This window comes from Rhinoderma darwinii, chromosome 1 (assembly GCF_050947455.1).
Source record: "Rhinoderma darwinii isolate aRhiDar2 chromosome 1, aRhiDar2.hap1, whole genome shotgun sequence".
Lineage (NCBI taxonomy): Eukaryota > Metazoa > Chordata > Amphibia > Anura > Rhinodermatidae > Rhinoderma > Rhinoderma darwinii.
In genome coordinates, this window is record NC_134687.1 from 285,841,925 (window position 1) to 285,862,981 (window position 21,057).

At 42.1% G+C, this 21,057-nt stretch overlaps 1 protein-coding gene across 2 annotated transcripts in view; it reads left to right on the plus strand.

Annotated features, from left to right (window-relative positions):
* The window catches only part of GAK (cyclin G associated kinase), a 155,052-nt gene extending 135,254 nt beyond the window's left edge, over positions 1–19,798 (plus strand). For both annotated transcript variants that reach the window (XM_075864649.1, XM_075864648.1), the window contains 2 exons: positions 8,132–8,308; positions 19,259–19,798. In XM_075864649.1, coding sequence (XP_075720764.1) covers positions 8,132–8,308; positions 19,259–19,360 — 279 coding nt within the window. In that variant the 3' untranslated portion in view covers positions 19,361–19,798. The remainder of the gene's footprint in view (positions 1–8,131; positions 8,309–19,258) is intronic.
* Positions 19,799–21,057: the final 1,259 nt, after the last annotated feature.

The following is a 21,057-nucleotide window of genomic DNA, read 5'->3' on the forward strand; positions in this document are numbered from 1 at the left end:
GGACGGATATATCCGTCCTGTGATCGCGCGGGTACTGACAGTTTACCCACGCGATCAGCGGCAGGAGCACGGCTGTTATACACAGCCTGGCTCCTGCTGCAACTGCCGGAATCGAAGCACGCGCCGATTCCGGCAGTTTAACCCATTAAATGCCGCTGTCAACAGTGACAGCGGCATTTAATGTGTTTGACAGAGGGTGGAACTCCCTCTGTCTCCCGATCGGTGCCCCCGCAAACAAATCGCGGGTCGCCGTCGGGTTTCCATGACAGCCGGGGGTCTAACAAAGACCCCCAGGTCTGTCTTCAGCATCTGCCTGTTAGGCGATGCCAGAGGCATGACCTAACAGGTTGCCTGTCAGTTTTACACTGACAGGCAATAATGCTTTGGTATACGAAGTATACCAAAGCATTATATATGCGATCGGCATATCGCATAGTGAAGTCCCCTGGTGGGACTAAAAAAAAAAAAGTAAAACCGTTAAATAAAGTTTGTGAAAAAAAAAATAAAAAAAATTACAGTCAAAGTCAAATAAAACTACTTTTTTGCCCCAAAAAGTGGTTTTATTTAATAAAACGGTCAAAACAAATCACACATACACATATATGGTATCCCCGCGATCGTAACAACTTGACCAATAAAATGAACACATTAATTAAACCGCCGGATGAACGGCGTCCAAAGAAAACGCAAAAAACAACGGCAAAATTCTCTCTTTTCTCCCATTCCCCCCATAAAAAATAAAATAAAAGTTCATCTATAAGTCCTATGTACCCCAAAATAGTACTAATGAAAACTACACATTGTCCCGCAAAAATCAATCCCACGTACGGCCACATCGACGGAAAAATAAAAAAATTACGCCTCTTGGAACGCGGCGATGCAAAAACAAGTAATTTTTTTCTAAAAGGGTTTTTATTGTGCAAACGTAGAAAAAACATATAAAACCTTTACACATTTGGTATCCCTGTAATCGTGCCGACCCATAGAATAAAGTTAACATGTTATTTACGCTGCATAGTAAACGGCGTAAATTTATAACGTGAAAATTAATGCTGGAATAGCTGCTTATTTTCAATTCTCTCCTAAAATAAAGTTAATAAAAGTTAATCAATATGTTATAAGCATCTAAAAATGGTACAATTACAAAATACAACTCGTCCCGGAAAAAACAAGCCCTTATACGGCTATGTCGACGGAATAAAAAAAGAGTTACGACTCTTGGAATGCGACCGTGGAAAAACAAAAAATAATCCTTGGTCATTAACGTGCAAAATGGCCCGGTCATTAAGGGGTTAATGTGGCGCGTATTTCTCTTTATTTCACTTTAATTTTCACTTCGTTTCACGTCACCATTAAGCCCTTCGGTTTTCAAAGAGTACAATATCAGCCGTCACTTTGCCACGAAGCATGCAAACTATGCTAGCAAGCAGTCAACACAAGAACGGGCGGCTACTGCTCAGAGGTTGGCAGCTAATTTACAGAGTCAACAGAACTTTTTTCTTGATAAATCACAGTGCGTATGTTATTTTAATCTATTTACATTTCCTCCTCCCAGTATCTGCGAAATAGTATGTAAATGCCATATCTTGCATATTCCTTGAGACAAATTTATTAACTGATAAGGGCTATTTTTCACATTTGAAAGACAGTTAATAAATTGGGTTGTAGTGTTCTTACTGTGCTATGAGGTTTGCACACACTACATTTAATGCTTTAGTATATCCGGCCCAAACACTCCCTCCAAATGCTCCTGGCCCGGCCCCTCTGTCAAATTTTAGAACCCATTGTGGCCCGCGAGTCAAAAAGTTTGCCCACCCCTGACCTAGAGGATTTTGGGGTCTGTTTTTTTTTTTTTAGATTATATTTTAGGCACCATGTCAGGTTTGAAGAGGTCTTGTGGGGCCAAAACAGTGGAAACTCTCCAAGTGACCCCATTTTGGAAACTAGACCCCTCAAGGAATTTATCTAGGGGTATAGTTAGCATTTTGACCCCACAGGTATTTTCCTATATTTATTGGAGTTAGTCTGTGAAAATGAAAATCTACTTTTTTTTCTGAAAAAACATAGAAATTTGTAATATTTACAAGGAATAAACAAGAAAATGCACCCCAACATTTGTAAAGCATCTTCTCTTGATTACGGCAATGCCCCATATGTGGTCATAAACGGCTGTTTGGACCCACAGCAGGACTCAGAAGGGAAGGAGCGCCATTTGGATTTTGGAGCACAGATTTTGCTGGAATAGTTTTCAGTATCATGTCGTGTTTGAAACGCCCTGGAGAGACCAAAACAGTGGAAACCCCCCAAAAGTGACCCTATTTGGGAAACTACACCCCTCAAGGAATTTTTCTAGGGGTATAGTGAGCATTTATATTAGTTTTTTTTTGTTTTTTTGCAGAATTTAGTAGAATTAGGCTGTGAAAATGAATATCAACATTTTTGTCCGCTAAAATGTTGAATATTTTCATTTTCACAAGGGATAAAGGAGAAAGTCGCCCTAAATTTGTAACGCAATCTCTCCCGAGTATGACAATACCCCACATGTGTTAGTAATTGATTTTTTTAATAGAAATTAATTAACCTTTGCAGGACTGCTCCTTTTTTGCTTTTCCATTTTAGTTTTTGACTCCACGCCTTCCAAATGCCATAACTTTTTTATTTTTCCATCAATAGAGCGGTGTGAGGGCTTATTTTATGCGGGAAGGGTTGTAGTTTCTATTGACACCATTTAAAGTACTATATAATGTACTGGGAAACCGAAAATAAAATTCTTTTGAGGGGTGAAATTGGAAAAAACTGCGATTCCTCCATTGCTTTTTGGGTTTCGTTTTTACCACTTTCACCGTGCGGTAAAAACGTCAACTTAACTTCATTCTGCGGGTCAGTACGATAACGGTGATACCAAATGTATATTTTTTTTTTTTATATATATATTTTTACTACAAAGAAAAAACTATTTGTTAAAAAAAAAAATTTTTTGTATCAACACATTCTGAGAGCCATAACTTTTTTATTTTTTGGTTGATTGAGCGGTGTGAGGGCTTATTTTTGGCGGGACGGGCTGTAGTTTTTATTGGTAACATTTTTTGGTACATACAACGTTTTGATCACTTTTTATGACCTTTTATTTAGAGCTTTGGTGACCAAAAAACTGTGATTTTGGTGTTTTATATTCTTTATTTCTTACGGCGTTCATTATGCACTAAAAATTACAGTTTAACTTTATTCTGCGGGTCGGTACGATTACGGTGATACTATATGTATATAGTTTTTTTATGTTTTGCAGCGTTTGCACAATAAAATCACTTGTTTATAAAATAATTAATTTTTTGTGTCACCAAATTTTGAGAGACATAACTTTTTATTATTTTTCAGTCAAAAAAGCTGTATAAGGGCATGTTTTTTGCGGGACTGGCTGTAGTTTTTATTGGTACTATTTTGGGGTACAATCAACTTTTTGATCACTTTTTACTCTATATTTTGGGAGTGGTGGTGACCAAAAAATTGTGATTCTGGCATTGATTTTAGTTTTGGCTTTTTTTGCGGCGTTCGCCATGTGGGAAAATAACATTATAGTTTTATAGATTGGGTCGTTACGAACGCGGTGATACCAAATATGTGTACTGTTGTTTTTGGTTTTTTTAACGGTTTCATTTTTTTCCTATAATAAGAGACTTATTACAGGAAAAAAAAATCTTTTATTTTTACACTTTTGTAAAACATTTTTGTTAACTTTTTTTTACTTTTTTATTTTTACACCTTTTTTTTACCTGCAGCTCTGATCGCTGCTAGAATACATTACACTATCTAAGTAGTGTAACGTATTCCAACTGTCAGTGTGACGTCACAGTCACTCTGACCGTCTACGAGGACCAGCCAGAGGCTGACCCTTATAGGCTTCCATACATGGCAGACCCTGGGGCCGTTGCCTGGCCCCCGGGTGCCATCACAAGCATCAGCAGCCCCCACAATTGCATGGGGGCTGCTGATGTGCTACAATCCCCCTAAATGTCGCAATCGAGTCCCGCATTTAACGGGTTAATTGCCCAAATCAGAGGCGATGATCGGCAACCGTGGAGTGTCAGCTGTCAGGGACAGCTGACCTCCCAGTTCCCGATGCGCACAGTCATTGACTTGGTCACCGACAGTGTGCATCGCGAACGGCACAGTGACTTCCTGTCACTCTGACAGGAAGTCTATCAGGAGGCTGGTCCTGATAGGCTTCTGTACATGGCAGACACGGAGGCCTTTACTTGGCCTCCGGTCGCCATGCTAGCCATCTGCAAACCTCACGATTTCATTGTGAGGTCTGCCGATGTGCTAGAAACCCATAAAATGCGGCGATTGCAATAGATTGCCGCATTTAAGGGTTTAATTGCCGAAAATGAGCCGCTGATCGGCAACAGTGGAGTGTCGGCTGTCGGGGATAGCTGGCCGCCCGGTGCACACTGTCGCAGTAACTGTACGTCCTGGTGCGCTAAGACACTGGCCACCCGGACGTACAGTTGCGTCGTGGTGCGCCTAGGGGTTAAATTGCAGCTACCTTGGTGTCAAGCAGCACCCGAATCCTCAACTCATACACTCTGAAGTGAACCTGTCCCACCCTCCTCTGGGTGCCCCTAAATACACAATATTGTACTTCCCAGAATTCTACAATCTACACATTTGGGTTTAAATTTCAAAACATACATATTATACATAAACCATATATTATACATATTCCATATTCCATGAAAAGGAGTTTACAATCTCTATCTCCTTTTGTATGATCTGGTTATGTGTATACATATACTTTGTTTGGCTGCGTCTCAGCCTCACCTGCCATTAATGCATCCTATATAAACCCAGTACCCCTCCATTCAGGTTTAGTCACACGCAGGTAAGGGCTTGTTCACATCAGCGTTGGGCTTCCGTTCGTGGGTTCCATTAGACCTTTCCATCGGAGGAATCCATGAACAGTCGACTTCGCTATTATTTCCTTCTAAAAAAACTGAAATCTTACCAAACGGAAACCCTTTGCAACGGAAGCATTACCATTAAAATAAATGGTAATGCAAACGGAAGCTATGTTTTTTTTGGCTTTCCGTTTATGGGCTCCTCCGACGGAAAGGTCTAACGGAACCCATCAACTGAACCCTAACACGATGTGAGCAGGCCCTCATGCTGTGTTCACACGAATGTGTCCGTTTTTCGCGCGTAAAAAAAATGCAGCGTTTTTCTTGCTTTGCAGTTCTGAGTGACATCCGTGTACATTGCGTGTCTGCGGTTTTACGCGCGTATGTCATCCGTATGTTACGCGTTTTTTACGTCCGCAATATAAATTGGTGTTTTGTTTTTTTTTTCCTCATTTCTTTAGCAACTGTTGCGTGAAATACCCATGGCACACGGATGTGCGTCTGTGTGCTGTCCGTGATTTTCACGTACCCATTGACTTCAATGAGTGCGTGATGCACAAAAAACGCATAAGTGTAGGACATGCAATTAGTTTCACGCAGCGGACACACGCTGCGTGAAAAACACTGAATGGCCCCGTTGAATAGCATAGGTCCATGTGACGGCCGTTGTTTTAACGCACGTAACACGGACGTGAAATACGCTCGTGTGAATAAGGCCTTAGTGGGGAATGCTGAATCAGTTTGTCTCTAGAAATAATAGTGGACAGAGACTAGGGTTGTCACGATACCAGAATTTGGACTTCGATACCGATACTTAGTGTAGTATTGCGATACTCTATACCAAAACGATACTCTGCCAACAACAATAATTCTGATGTGAGGCGCGTGGCGTGATGAATTTTGAACCTCCCATGTGCCGTATGTAATTCACCCCAACATTGGGTTAATGTGTGTGTGTGAGGTACATGATGGGGTTAATTGCTATTAATGTGATGCACGTGGAGGTTCAAAATTCATAACCCCTCGTGCCTCACATTAATAAGTGAAAGAAAGCAGGTTTTATTTTATAACTGCGTAAACCTCATAAATGACGCTATGAATTTGTTATTACGGTCGCGACGATACAGAATGTGTAAATTTTATGTATTGAGACTTATTTTAATGTTTGTAAAAAAAAATTTTTTTTTTTTTTAAATTTAACATTACTTTTATTTATTTTTTACTCATAACCTGTAATATTAGGTTTTTCAAGAAAGGCATCAAGGCTCTTGCACTTGTTTGCAGTGTCATTCAGTGGTTGCAATTCCATCCACCAGCTTTCTTCTATTAAGTTATGGAATAACTAGAATTTTTATCCAATTAAATAACCCAGATAATGCAAAGCTATTTTGCATGGTGCCGTCCAAGATCGGATTTACCTTGACAAAAAAAAATAAAAAATTCCCGGACTTAGACCTCATTCCCACTTCTGTTATTTTATTCAGTGTGCTATCCATTTTTTTTAACGGATAGCACCCTGACACATTCATTTCAATGGGGCCATGCACACTTCCGTTGTTTTAACGAAACCATGCGGCCGTTCCGTCAAAAGTAGTGCAAGTCCTACTCCTGCCCGTTTTTAATGGAACAGTCTTGGCCTTTGCATTGATTTTGGTCCATGAAATAACGGGCGGCACACGGAAGCCACTCCTGTACAGTCCGTGATTCACAAAACAGTCATTAGCGACTGTTCATCGGCACACAGAAGTGTGCATAAGGACTAAACCAGCACACGCTAGGTAATAATGATTTGAATATGAAAAGAATAACCAGTATTTATTAATAAATGCATTTTTTTCTTTGTTACCTAGAGTGTGCTGGTTTAGTCCGGGAACATTTTTTTATGTTTTTTTGTCAAGAATTCTTCTATTAAGACTTTGGATTTTATATAAAAATTTTAAAAAAATGAGAAGGCTAACTTAAATTTAATGTGCTAAACAGAAGTAGTTCTATTTATTATATAGTGTGTTGTGGTGTTCGGCTTCGTTCACATGTGCACTAGGGCTCCGTTCAGACGTTCCGTTGGAACGGAGCCCTGACAGACACAAATGGAAACCATAGGTTTACATTTCCATCGATTTCAATGGTGACGGATCCGGTGCAAAAGTTTTCCGTTTCTGTCAGTTGTGCAAGGGCTCTGTCGTTCTGACAGAATGAATAGCGCAGACGACTACGGTATTGATTGCCTCAAAACGAGACAAACAGAAAACATTTGCACCATTGAAATGAATGGTGATGGAAATGGAAACCTATGGTTTCCGTTTGTGTCTGTTAGAGCGCCGCTCCGACAAGAAGCTTCGATGGAACGGAGCCCTAGCGCACATGTGAATGATGCCTAACATGTATGTTTATTTTGGGTAAAACAAAATTATACTTAGGTTTCTTTTGTTTAGTACTCGGGGATGATTAATATACAAGTAGGTTTTATTTTAGGCTGGTGCTGGGTGGGAATGCCAAATTCAGAAAACGTTTACAATAATTTTGGAAATTACAAAATGACATAAACAAAGGGGCTGTGGCCTTTTTAGCTTTTTCCCTGTGGCATAGTGTCACTCCTAACCACCTGGTCTGGGAGCTGCAACACAATTTTTTTTTGGGAATGTAGCTTTATTGCAATTAACACAGCCCCTGGTCACGAGAGGTTCTATGAAGAAAAAAAAAAAAAGTGGCTGCGGCCCCTCTAGCCATCTAGGCCTTTGTACACTCGCCAATCAGACAAAGATGGCGAATCCTGTTCATATGCCATCAATATTTGACTGGGGAAAAAAAACACTTTTTAAATTGATATTCCAAGGAGTAAAGAATATTCACAGAAATACTACAGGCACAACTGTATATAAGTAGACCCCATGCCGCCAGGGCCTATATCACTCCTGTGGGCCTTAATACCACAGAGGGGCATCAGAGTTGCAGTGTCAATGACAAAGTGCTAATGATGTCCTGAGGACCATGAGGTATTGCAGTCCTTGTGATTGGGCCTACACAAAGATATACTAACATTTTTACTCTGCAAAATGTTGCATAATGCCCTGGAGCCTTTCAGGACCGGTCAGGGAATCACCGTAACTGGCTAGAAGACAATTTTCCTGCGGGAACTTTTTTGTCGCATACTCCACATTTAGAATGGTGAACTGTACTGCTGCTTCATTGCATGTGCGTTATTTAGGGAACCTTACTTGTTGTTCTTTTTACTATAGATTTTAGACTGGATTGAAGGAAAAGAAAGAAATATAAGAGCTTTAATATCTACACTGCACACTGTGCTTTGGGAAGGAGAAACTAAATGGAAACCAGTGAACATGTCTGAGTTGGTAACGCCAGATCAAGTGAAGAAATACTATAGAAAAGCAGCTCTTGTGGTTCACCCTGACAAGGTAAGACTTAAAGGGGTTTTAAATCTCTCCAATCCCATCTTAGAAGGAAGCCACTCCAGAGAGAACAACTGATCGGCAGGGATCAAAGAAGTCATTCTAATTGTCAAGGTCGCGGCCGTTCATAAAATGGAAAACGAGTGGGCCACCATATTATTATGCCTGCAAGAGCAGGAGCTGCTATTAGAAACAAAGAGGGGAATTTATCAACCCTTCTACGCCAGTTTTATGGCATAGAAAAGTTATTAAAGAGCCCAAAAGTCGCAATTTCGTTGACAATTGCGACGTTTGTGCATTTTACGCCACCTTTGCCACTTTAGTAAAAAGGAAACCAATTTTACTCTGAGGCGTAGCATGTTAGAGGCCTCACCGGTCCTCTCCCCTCAGGCTCCCTCAGCATGTTGCAGCTCATAAAACGTATTGACGCTGAGCAGCGTCAATGGAAGGCGTATTTTTTAAGCTTTTTTTGAAGTGTATAAACTACACAGTGTATTTCCCATTAATATCAATGAGGAGCTGTTTGCAGGCATATTACGCGTGTATTTCAGAGCGAAATACGTGTGTTTTGCTCTCTGAAATACGCCTGAAAATAGGCAGTGTGAACATGGCCAAAACAACCTCCTGGAGCTGAACCCTCAACAGATGTGGCCATTTCTTCCTGTGTTATGGCAGCATTAAAAATGTTTTTCCTCCCTCTGTCTATTATACAGCTTTGTCAGTTACACTTTTGGTTTATTTATACCTCTTTTAGGCCCTGTTCACACAGTTTTTTGCAGGCAGAAAATCCTGGCTGAAACAATCACCTCCGTTTTTTTTAAAGTGGTTTCGCACCACACGCGTTTTTTGCCGCGGTTTTTTGAGGCATATTTTTTCTCCACAGACAGAGGAAATCTGGGGCGAATTAAGGGTACCATGGGCCCTGGGCACTTTTTCAAGTCTGCCTCCCCCCCCCCCTACTCTGAAGACAGAACTTTGAAGACGCTGTACCGTATATATTTGCAGATTTCTGTTTAGGCGGCCACAGATCTGGAACGGTCTTGAATTGGCTGTAAAAGCACAATGAGCCATACAGAAGAGAAAAAGCAGACTATTTTTAGACACTAAAGTGGTCCGGAGCTTTATAACTTTTTTTATTTTTACGTCAATGGAGTGCTGTGTGAAGGATTATTTTTTTGCGGGAGGAGTTTTAGTTTTTATTGGCACCATTTAAAGTAACATATAATGGGTGAATTGGAAAAAACTGAGATTCCTCCATGGTTTTTGGGGTTTAGTTTTTACTGTATATATTTACCTTCTCTTAAGGTAAAAGTAGATTTTAACAGCTACTTTTACCTTAAGAGAATGTAACTATATACAGCCCCAGAACCGAGCTCAGTACATACATACCGTAACAGAACCGAGCTCAGTACATATATACCACACCAGAACCAAGCTCAGTACATATATACCACACCAGAACCAAGCTCCGTACATATATACAGCCCCAGAACCAAGCTCAATACAAATATACAGCCCCAGAACCAAGCTCAATACAAATATGCAGCAACAGAACCAAGCTCAGTACATATATGCAGCAACAGAACCGAGCTCAGTACAAATATACAGACCCAGAACCAAGCTCAGTACATATATGCAGCAACAGAACCGAGCTCAGTACATATATGCAGCAACAGAACCGAGCTCAGTATATATATATATATACAGCACTAGAACAAATACAGTTCAGTACAGAGATCATTTGCAAATTCAGTTTAACCCCTGCTGTACAAATTTGTACGACCTAAAACAACAGTTCCCAGTATAGCCTGAACAACGGTTAGGTTATGCTGGGAGTTTCTATTTTTTTTTTAAACTCGTTTTATTGAACTCCAAGCTTGCAGTACAAGAATAAAATAAATAACTTTCCATTGGTACTATATATCTCAGAACATTGAATACAAAGTAGTTACATGGTATTCCAGACATGATATACATCACAAATTCCAATTCAAACATTGCATCTTCCCTTATATGGGTAGGTGGTTATGATATAGGTCAAGTTAGCACCAATTATACATACATTGATAATAGAGGTACAAACGTTGAATTGTTTACCACATTAGTTCACTATATCTCCTTCCTCTCTCTCCTCTCCTCCTCGACGATCAATGTAATAGAGAATGCATATTATTTCCCATACCCAAGGTCCCTGATGATGCAAGCCAACCATCCCAGATCTTCCCAAATTTATTAACACATTTCCTATTTCTATACACCACTTTCTCAAATGGGATAACATTGTCAACCAAGGATTTCCATTGCCCAACCGTGGGAGGTCTATCCGCGGGAGGTCTATCCGCTATCCATCTCAGGGCTATGGCTTTACGAGCGAAGAATAGTGTTTCCCTAAGGAACACTCGGGTATGCAATTGCCAATCCTCCTCCCGCAACAAACCCAACAGGCACAGTTCTGGCGTCTTGGGTATAGGCACCGACACAATGTCCCTCAGAACCTCAAGCACCCCCTCCCAGAAGGAGCTGATGCGTGAACATTCCCAAATGAGGTGTTTAAAGTTTGCCCCTGAAGAGTGGCACCTATGGCATTCTGAGTTCGGTATCTGACCCAATCGATGTAGAAGTGTTGGTGTAAGGTAACATTGGTGTATTATGTATAGTTGGGTCAGCCTATTATTAACAGAAGGCGATACCAACATATGAGACTCCAGGGCTTCTGACCAGTCTTCCTCGGACAAGTCGGGGATAACTGCTATCCACGCCGATTGCACCGGAAGCTTGTGCGACTCAGTTCGTACATTCAGGAGATGAGTGTACAGTGGCGAAATAATGCCCTTGGGTCCCTGTGTCTTTAGAACTCCAATCAATGGGAATTTCGAAAGAGACGGGGACTGCGTGTTAAATTGAGCGTTCAACGCTTGTCGTAGTTGCAAATATCTGAAGAACTGGGTGCGATGTAAACCATATTCTTCCATCATCTGAGTAAACGATAGCAACACATTTTCCCTATAAACGTCCCCCAGACACAGCACCCCATTCACCTTCCAATACTCCGAACCCTCCATTATTTGTAAATGTGTGAACATGGGATTTCCCCACATCGGTGTCTCCTCCTCCAAGGCCCTAAAGCCATATATCAACTTAGCTGCTTTCCATACCTGGTGAGCTAATCTATGGAGTAGGAGTAGTCTCCCTCTAAACAAATTGGGATTCTCCAACACCGGCCACATGACTGATGTCCCCAGCACCTGTCCCAAAGCATAGTCGGGAAAGGATTCTGTGCCTTGTCCTATCCATTCTTTCAAATAACGTAGTTGACCACTCAAAAAATAAATGTAGAAGTCAGGCAGTGCCATTCCTCCCCTATCCCGTGGGCGTTGTAGTTTGGCCAATGCAAGCTTCCTTCGAGATTTCCCCCAGACAAAGCTAGCCGTCAATGAGTGTAGTTTATTAAAAAAATATCTCGGAATGGGACCATTTGCATGTTCCAGTAAATATAATCCCTTCGGTAAAAGAATCATCTTCACCAAGTTTATCCGACCTGCCACAGACAGCGGCAGCGTTTTCCATGTCTTAAATTTCTCGATAAATAGGGCCTCTAGGGGATATATGTTTTTATCATGAGACTTTGCAGGGAGCTTTGTAATGTATATACCTAAATATTTAAAATTGGTGACCACGGGCAGATTATAGTATACCTCCGGCCATTCTACCTCCCAAAGCGGCATCAGGGCTGATCTAGTCCAGTTTATTAGCAGTCCAGAATATCGGCCAAACCGATTCACAATATCAATTGCCCTTGGGAGAGTATCATGTACCTCGGACATGTAAAGGATCAGGTCATCCACATATAGACCCACTCTACTTTCTCTGTCTCCAATTTTTACTCCCTGAAATATATGATCCTGTTGTATATGGATGGCCAGAGGTTCTATGGCTAGTGCAAAGAGAAGAGGGGATAATGGACATCCCTGCCTGGTGCCCCTGCTCAATTCAAAAAAGGAAGTACCTCTCCTATTAATCAATAAATTGGCTTTGGGATGTTTATATAGAATAGATATCCATTAGGAGAATCCCGACCCTATCCCAAATTTAGACAATACCGCTTGCAGATATTTCCACTCCACTGAATCAAAGGCCTTGGCCGCATCAAGTGAGGCCATCGCCCATTGTTTGTTTAGTTTCCCCCCTACCTGTGAAACCGCCTGAGCCCTCCGAAGTAGACCTCCCGGGAATAAAACCAGATTGATCCTCATGTATGAGTGAGGTGATAATATGATTAAGTCTGTTTGCCAGAATTTTAGTTAGGATCTTATAATCTAAATTGAGCAGGGAGATAGGTCTATATGATCCACACGCCACGGGGTCTTTGTCAGGTTTCAGTAGAATGATATTGGTAGCTTTATATAAAGAAGTCGGCAAAACTCCCTTTTCAAAGGCTGCTGCATACATCTGAAGCAGCTCAGGGCCAATAATCTCTAAATATCGGGAGTATACCTCCAACGGGATTCCATCAGGCCCAGGCGATTTCCCATTATTTAAATCCTGCACGGCCGTCTGCAATTCTTCCAGTGTAATATCCTCATCTAAGCGGTCTCTATGCTCCTCCGCTAACTGCGGGAATGTAATCCCCTCCAAATATTCCAACAAGGAGTCTTCCGAATAATCACATTGGGATGTATATAAATCAGTATAAAATCTGCAGAACCTATCCCCTATTTGTTCAGCATAATTGAGAAATCGTCTCCCCTCATCCATGATCTCCAGAATGGCCGGAGATGATTGGTTGGAGTGTACTATTTGTGATAATAATCTCCCAGACTGATTACCTAGTTCAAAGGCATTTTGTTTAAGAAAAAACGGCTTCCTATCCCCCTTCTCTCTGAGATGTATCTGATGCAATCTGCCCGCCTGCTGCCATTGCAGTCTATTGTCCTCAGTCGGCTCCTCGATATATGCCTGCTCCAAGTCCCTGCATGTCCCTGCCAATCTATCTTCCTCTACCCTTGATGCAATTTTTGATAAATGAGATAGTGGACCGCAAACAACCCCTCAAATATGCTTTAAACGTGTCCCACCTTAGGGAGATATCAGTCTCTTCTTCATGGATTTCAAAGAATTGGTTTAACTGATCAGGAATACGATCAAGCCAAAATGGGTGAACCCTCCAGTTTAATTTGCTAGCTTGTCTATTGTATAAACTAAATGTCGCCTGCAAGGGCTCATGGTCCGAAGCACTGGGAGGGGCATATTCAATATCAGTTACCCTAGGACCTAAGGAGGCCGATCCAAACATATAATCTATTCTAGATAACGCCCCCCTAGCAGGGGTAAAACATGAGAACTCAAGATCTTTGGGATGTCTCAGTCTCCACAACTCCACCCATCCCATCTCATCTATCAGTCGCTGCAAGTTTGAAGGTGGGTGCAACTCCCCAGCCTCGTTCTGAGCTACGAATTTGTGTATATATACGGGTTCAATAGAAGGTTAAAATCTCCCATACATACGACTTTGGCTTCAGGGTAATTAGCTACAAAAGTAACCGCTGTCTGCAGTATTGACAGGTTTGCTGGAGGTGGCGCATATATCCCTATAACAACAAATGGCGCACAATTAATGTATGCATGTACAAATATATATCTACCCTCTGTATCTTTCACCGTCTTGGTTGCATTCCACCGCACTGATCTATGAACCAGTATAGAAACCCCTCGAGAATATGACGTGTGCCACGAATGCTCTGCCCATTGGACCCAAGGTTTTTTAAGACGGTGGATTGTATCCGCCGTGAGATGGGTCTCCTGGAGGCATAAAATGTGCGGTCCGAATTCCCTCACGTGTGCAAACACAGTAATTCTTTTGCGAGGGGTGCCCATGCCTCTAATATTCCATGACATTACTTTCAGATCAGCCATACAAGCAATCCCTTACATGTTTGCAGAGGGTTCCCCCCCTTATCCCCTGTAGATAATGCAAGTTATATACCAATATCGTTAATTTCGTATATTGCATAGATTGTGTAGCAAGCTGTGTAACTGTTATCCAACAAAACAAAACTTCCCCCTGTGGGGACTTCCATGAGAGTATACCCCTCCCATGGGCAAACTTATCAGTAACCTGTGAAGGTATAAGTATAACTGTTATACCGTGGCTAATGGTTACGGGGTGTCTGCATACAATTAAAGATGGTACTGTTAAAATACACAGAGATAAAACAACTGTAGCAACCCACATTTCCCCGCCATTTCCCATCAGACCTCTTCACATTCTCAACAAGAAATACCGGACAGTCCAGAAGGTTAACGGATGTGTCGACTTCCCTGCGACATGGCTTCGGGTATTCAAAATGGAGTATCCAGTTCCAGCTTCCCAATCTGCCAGTCCTTTCACCAAGAGGGAAAGTCGCGTTGCGTGTCTTGACATCCGGCATCTTTATCAGCACAGTGAGTCCCGCATGGCCCAACTCAAACCCTCCGGTCACCTGGTCTCAAGGATAGCCATTCCTCAGCTTCCCTCGGATCTCCAAAAAAAATCGCTTTCCCTCCATCACTGATACGTAAACGAGCCGGATAGGCCATTGAATAGGATATATTCAGATCCCGCATCTTTCTCTTCACAGCAATAAATGTAGCGCGCTTCTTTTGTAGTTCCGCCGAGAAATCTGGAAACAGGAGCACTCGGGAATTCTCATGCTGAATATTAGGGTGTTGACGAGCCATCTGTAAAATCTGATCCCGATCTTTCCAATTAAGTAAGCGTGCCAGAAAGGGCCTTGGCGGCATGCCTGGCAGAGGAGGTCGAATGCTGCTGAAAAATGCGCCTCAGGAAAGGTGGCACGGAACCCCTGCTCAATAAAACCGGCTGGCGCTATTCCTTCTACTCGCTCTGGTAAACCAATAATTCTGATATTATTCCTGCGTGAGCGGTTTTCCAGGTCATCACATTTCTGCTGCCATATCTCCACCTCCATTGCTGACAATCTCGCGGGAATTCGTAAATTAGCATCTTCAATGGCGGAGATTCGATGTTCCGTGTCCTTTACCCTTTCCCTTAGCTTCTGCACATCATGGCGTACCAGGCCCAGATCCACCCTCACCTCCTCTATCTTCCCCGTCAGCGATGTAGTGGACAGAGTGATAGCCTGCAGCAGTTGTTCGTATACCTGCTGCAGAGTCAGCTCTGCCTCAGACTCCGTCTCCTCCTGCTGAGTTGTGCTGGTGCTCTGCTGGTGGTGGTGCTGGTGCTCTGACTTTGTGGTGGCCTGGAGCGCTGTGCCGGAGATTCTGCGGCGCCATTTTGAGCCCCTGAATATAATAGTACTATACACTGTGCTCCTGAATATGATAGTACTATACACTGTGCTCCTGAATATAATAGTACTATATACTGTGCTCCTGAATATAATAGTACTATACACTGTGCTCCTGAATATAATAGTACTATACACTGCGCCCCTGAATATAATAGTACTATACGCTGTGCTCCTGAATATAATAGTACTATACACTGTACTCCTGAATATAATAGCGCTGTACACTGCGCCCCTGAATATAATACTACCTTACACTGCACCCCTGAATATACAACCATACACTGCGCCCCTGAATATAAAAGTACTATACACTGCGCCCCTGAATATAATCGTACTATACACTGCACCCCTGAATATAATAGTACTATACACTGCGCCCCTGAATATAATAGTATTATACACTGCACCCCTGAATATAGTACTATACACTGCGTCCCTGAATTAAATTGTCGAACACTGTAAAGTAAAACACCACACACACTAACAATGCCCCCTGTAGATAGTGCCAGTTACAATGCCCACTGTAGAAAATGCCCCCTGTAGATAGCGCCAGTTACAATGCCCTTTTTAGATAATGTCCCCTGTAGATTGTGCTACTTACAATGTCCTCTGTAGAGAATGTCCCCTGCATCTTTTTACCCCCAACGCTGCCTAGAACAAAAAAAACATTCTCACCTGTCCCCGTTCCCGCTTCTTCCGCCAGTTCCGCAGGACTGGTCAGAGACCAGATGGTGTCATCCAGCGTAATGGCGCAGTCGGCGTGATGACATAATCGCGCCGACTATGTCCTTAGTAAAGCGCCGAATGGGAGGAAGGGAACGGATAGTTCCCTGTCTCGCCAGCGCTACAGTAAGCAATTGTATCCGCATCCTAAGGATGCGGATATAATTGGGTGAGGGGCCCCGCTTCACTCCGGTTCTCTGAACCGGCTGTAAATTTAACAGCCGGTACGGGAGAACTGGGATGAACTGGGCCCCCTTCCAACCTCGGGGCCCGGGCACTTGCCCAGATTCCCCTTATTATAATCCGCCCCTGGAGGGAATAACCATGAGCGTTTTTGGCCAAAAAAAGCGTCAAAATGCATTTGTCAGTCTCCCATTGATTTCAATAGGGTTTTTGAGGCGGAAAACGCCTCAAGATAGGGCATGTCGCTTATTTTTCCCGCAACTGGTTTTGGTTTTTTTTTGCTCACGGGAAAAACGCCTCCACCTCCCATTGAAATCAATAGAAGGCAATTTCGGATGTTTTTTTGCCGCGGTTTCCGTGTCCAAAAACTGTGAACAGGGCCGTAGGCAGACTTCTATTTTTTTACTCTTTTACTTCTCTAGTAAACCATAATGATTTCTTCTTCCATAAACTTTCAATAATGTGTTTGACATATAGCTTCGCTGCCTTTAAGATGGCCATTTTTAATAGTGTCCACTGGGCAAACGCTCCTGCTGTTTCGTTCATCCTTATTAATTCATTTTTATTTTATTTTAAAATGTAAGCATTGGCTCTCCATTCTGGTCATTGCGAAACCACAAACCGCAGGAGTGCGTGCCTGGTGGACACCTGCAGGGAATTTCCGGCCGAAAAAACGCACCAAATTGTGGTGCAGATTTTTGTCCGGAATCTCCGCTGCGGAAAACAGTTTGGGAAAGAAAAACTTTACCTCTCTGATGTTGGGGAAGCGTTCCTCTGTACTACGTGCAGCCCGGCCTCCTGTGATGACACTACTACAACCAATCACAGGCTGTAGCGGTCACATGAGCTGCAGTCAGGTGGAATGAAACGTCATGTGTTTTTTTTAAAGAGGGTCTGTCACTAGTTTAGTAATGCCCAATCTCCTAGCTAATCTAATAGGCGCTGTCACACTGATAATGCTAATGAAAATGATGAGCTTTTTTTCTAAATATGCAAATGAGGCTAAACTTGACAAGTGGATGTCCACACCAGTGATTCTCCATTTCAATAAACAATCGGATAGTTTCAACATAATTACACGATCATTCACTTCCCATAAGAATAAATGTATCTTAAAGAGGCTCTGTCACCAGATTTTGCAACCCCTATCTGCTATTGCAGCAGATAGGCGCTGCAATGTAGATTACAGTAACGTTTTTATTTTTAAAAAACGAGCATTTTTGGCCAAGTTATGACCATTTTTGTATTTATGCAAATGAGGCTTGCAAAAGTACAACTGGGCGTGTATTATGTGCGTACATCGGGGCGTTTTTACTACTTTTACTAGCTGGGAGTTCTGACGAGAAGTATCATCCACTTCTCTTCAGAACGCCCAGCTTCTGGCAGATCACAGTGACGTCACTTCCCCAGGTCCTGCATCGTGTCAGACGAGCGAGGACACATCGGCACCAGAGGCTACAGTTGATTCTGCAGCAGCATCAGCGTTTGCAGGTAAGTAGCTACATCGACTTACCTGCAAACGCCGATGCTGCTGCAGAATCAACTGTAGCCTCTGGTGCCGATGTGTCCTCGCTCGTCTGACACGATGCAGGACCTGGGGAAGTGACGTCACAGCATGATCTGCCAGAAGCTGGGCGTTCTGAAGAGAAGTGGATGATACTTCTCGTCAGAACGCCCAGCTAGTAAAAGAAGTAAAAACGCCCCAATGTACGCACATAATACACGCCCAGTTGTACTTTTACTTTTCAACACGCCCAGTTGTACTTTTGCAAGCCTCATTTGCATAAATACAAAAATGGTCATAACTTGGCCAAAAATGCTCGTTTTTTAAAAATAAAAACTTTACTGTAATCTACATTGCAGCGCCTATCTGCTGCAATAGCAGATAGGGGTTGCAAAATCTGGTGACAGAGCCTCTTTAACTCTTTCAATGCTTATTGCGACTTCAAAAAACAAAATATTTAAAGAGGATCTGTCTTGAGGTTTTTTTTTTAAACCACATACCTCCCCTTATTCCTGGCATCTTCTTGATTCCAGCGCTGTAATTTTTTTTTTTTTTTGGCCCTCCCTTTCTCCCGCTAAGGACCCTGCAACGCTTGGCGCCTAATATGCTAATGTTCATTAAAAGTACAGAGAGGAGGAGACCTCATCTCGCCTCAGTAGGGGTTGCCTCCTGCATCATGTGATGCTGTCCAATCAGAGCAGGTTTTCTGCATCACTGAGCAATCAGAGCAGGGGCCATAGCTGGACCATGGGAGGGCCAAATAAAATAAAAATTACATTGCTGGAATCAAGAGGATGCCAGGAATAAGGGGAGATAAGTGGTTTAAAAAAAAACCCCTATGACCGGTCTTATTTAAGATGTTACAATGGCAAACCCAAACAGCCCACTCCACCCTTCCCCACCACCACCAGCCGTGTCATTTTTTTCTGGGGACCAGAAAACTGAGATGAGGAATTGTTTGCTGGTGTCTTCACATTGGAAATTATCTCTGGCTGTCTACATCCGCCTGTGATATTGAGGGAAGACTGTAATCTTTGACGTTTTATTTTACTGACTAGCCACAGAATGGCTATTTTGTTAGCAGGGGAAAGAAAGTTGCCGGTAACAACAATGTTTACTCCATTTCACTTGTGCAGGAAGTGAGAAACCCACAAAACATAAAGGCACTCTATGGATGTATGATATAAACAGATACGCATGTAAATCCATATTAAAACGCTGTGTTTGTCTTTGTAGGCCACCGGACAGCCCTATGAACAGTACGCCAAAATGATATTCATGGAGCTAAATGACGCCTGGTCAGAATTTGAAAATCAAGGATCAAAAGCCCTTTTTTAAAATACAACATCTTAAAAGACCGGCATTCATTGTGTAACTGGTCTGTTTTTAGTCTGTTTAACTCTGGTTTTAAGCTGTTCTCCAAACTCCAGAACACAATCGATTTGTACATACAATAGGATAGTTTACAAAGTGATATTATTTTTCCTCATTACTGACCGGCACCTTATCCCTCGATGTCATCGCATTCCACACCATGTGTTTTAGGGCATTACTCGTACCATCAGTGAGACCAAAAATTTTGGACTTGCCTGATAGTGAGCAGAGAATTGCAGTTTACATACCAAGCCTGGAATCCTGCAACATTCAATGATGGACTCTAATTTACTTGATGAATTTGTTTTCTAAATATTGCTAGATGTAAATTTTTCAGTTATAGTAAATATGTAATCATTACCATTGCATTGTGTACATAATTAAACACTTTTCTTCAAAATAGGTCCCTTTTGTTCTCTATTAATACAGAAGAAAGCTACCCACAAAATATTCAAATGTATATATTTTATATATTTTTTTTATTTTATTTTCTAACATTTATGCCCAGTATAAGACTACCTAATAATAGTATATAGGGTGGGCCATTTATATGGATACACCTAAATAAAATGGGAATGGTTGGTGATATTAACTTCCTGTTTGTGGCACATTAGTATATGGGTGGGGTGAAACTTTTCAAGCTGGGTGTTGACCATGGTGGCCATTTTGAAGTCGGCCATTTTGTATCCAACTTTAGTTTTTTCAATGGGAAGAGGGTCATGTGACACATCAAACTTATCGAGAATTTCACAAGAAAAACAATGGTGTGCTTGGTTTTAACGTTACTTTATTCTTTTCATGAGTTATTTACAAGTTTCTGACCACTTATAAAATGTATTCAAAGTGCTGCCCATTGTGTTGGATTGTCAATGCAACCCTCTTCTCCCACTCTTCACACACTGATAGCAACACCGCAGAAGAAATGCTAGCACAGGCTTCCAGTATCCGTAGTTTCAGTTGCTGCACATCTCGTATCTTCACAGCATAGACAATTGCCTTCAGATGACCCCAAAGATAAAAGTCTAAGGGGGTCAGATTGGGAGGCATTTCTTCTGCAGTGTTGCTATCCGTGTGTGAAGAGTGGGAGAAGAGGGTTGCATTGACAATCCAACACAATGGGCAGCACTTTGAACACATTTTATAAGTGGTCAGAAACTTGTAAATAACTCTGACTCATGCTATATCCATCACACACAGGCTCCCACGTTAAAAAAGTTAATACTCTGTGGTATACGTTTTTTTTCTACAGGATCCCTCATTATGGAAATAGCGCAGTCTTCTACGTTATTCCATCCGCCATAAAAAAGGTATACCCACGTATACCAGCCCGACGGGGGAAAAAAAAGGACACTCTTTTGGCCTCCGTCGGGCTAATGGAGCCCTATGGACATGGGTTCCAGGGCGCATACGCTTTGTAGTTTGCCTAGTGTGGCAGCACTGTGGCTCAGTGATTAGCACTATTGCCTTGCAGCACTAGGGTCCTGTGTTTAAATTCCAATTGGTATGTTTTGGGGTGTTGGATTTGGATTGTGAGCCCCAGTAGGGACGGCAAATAAGGACCTCTGCACATCGCTGCGGAATATGTTGGTGCTATACAAGTAACAGAAATAACAGTGTGTTCCTACCCTTCGGGTGTATTCACACGGTGTGGTTTTGCCATG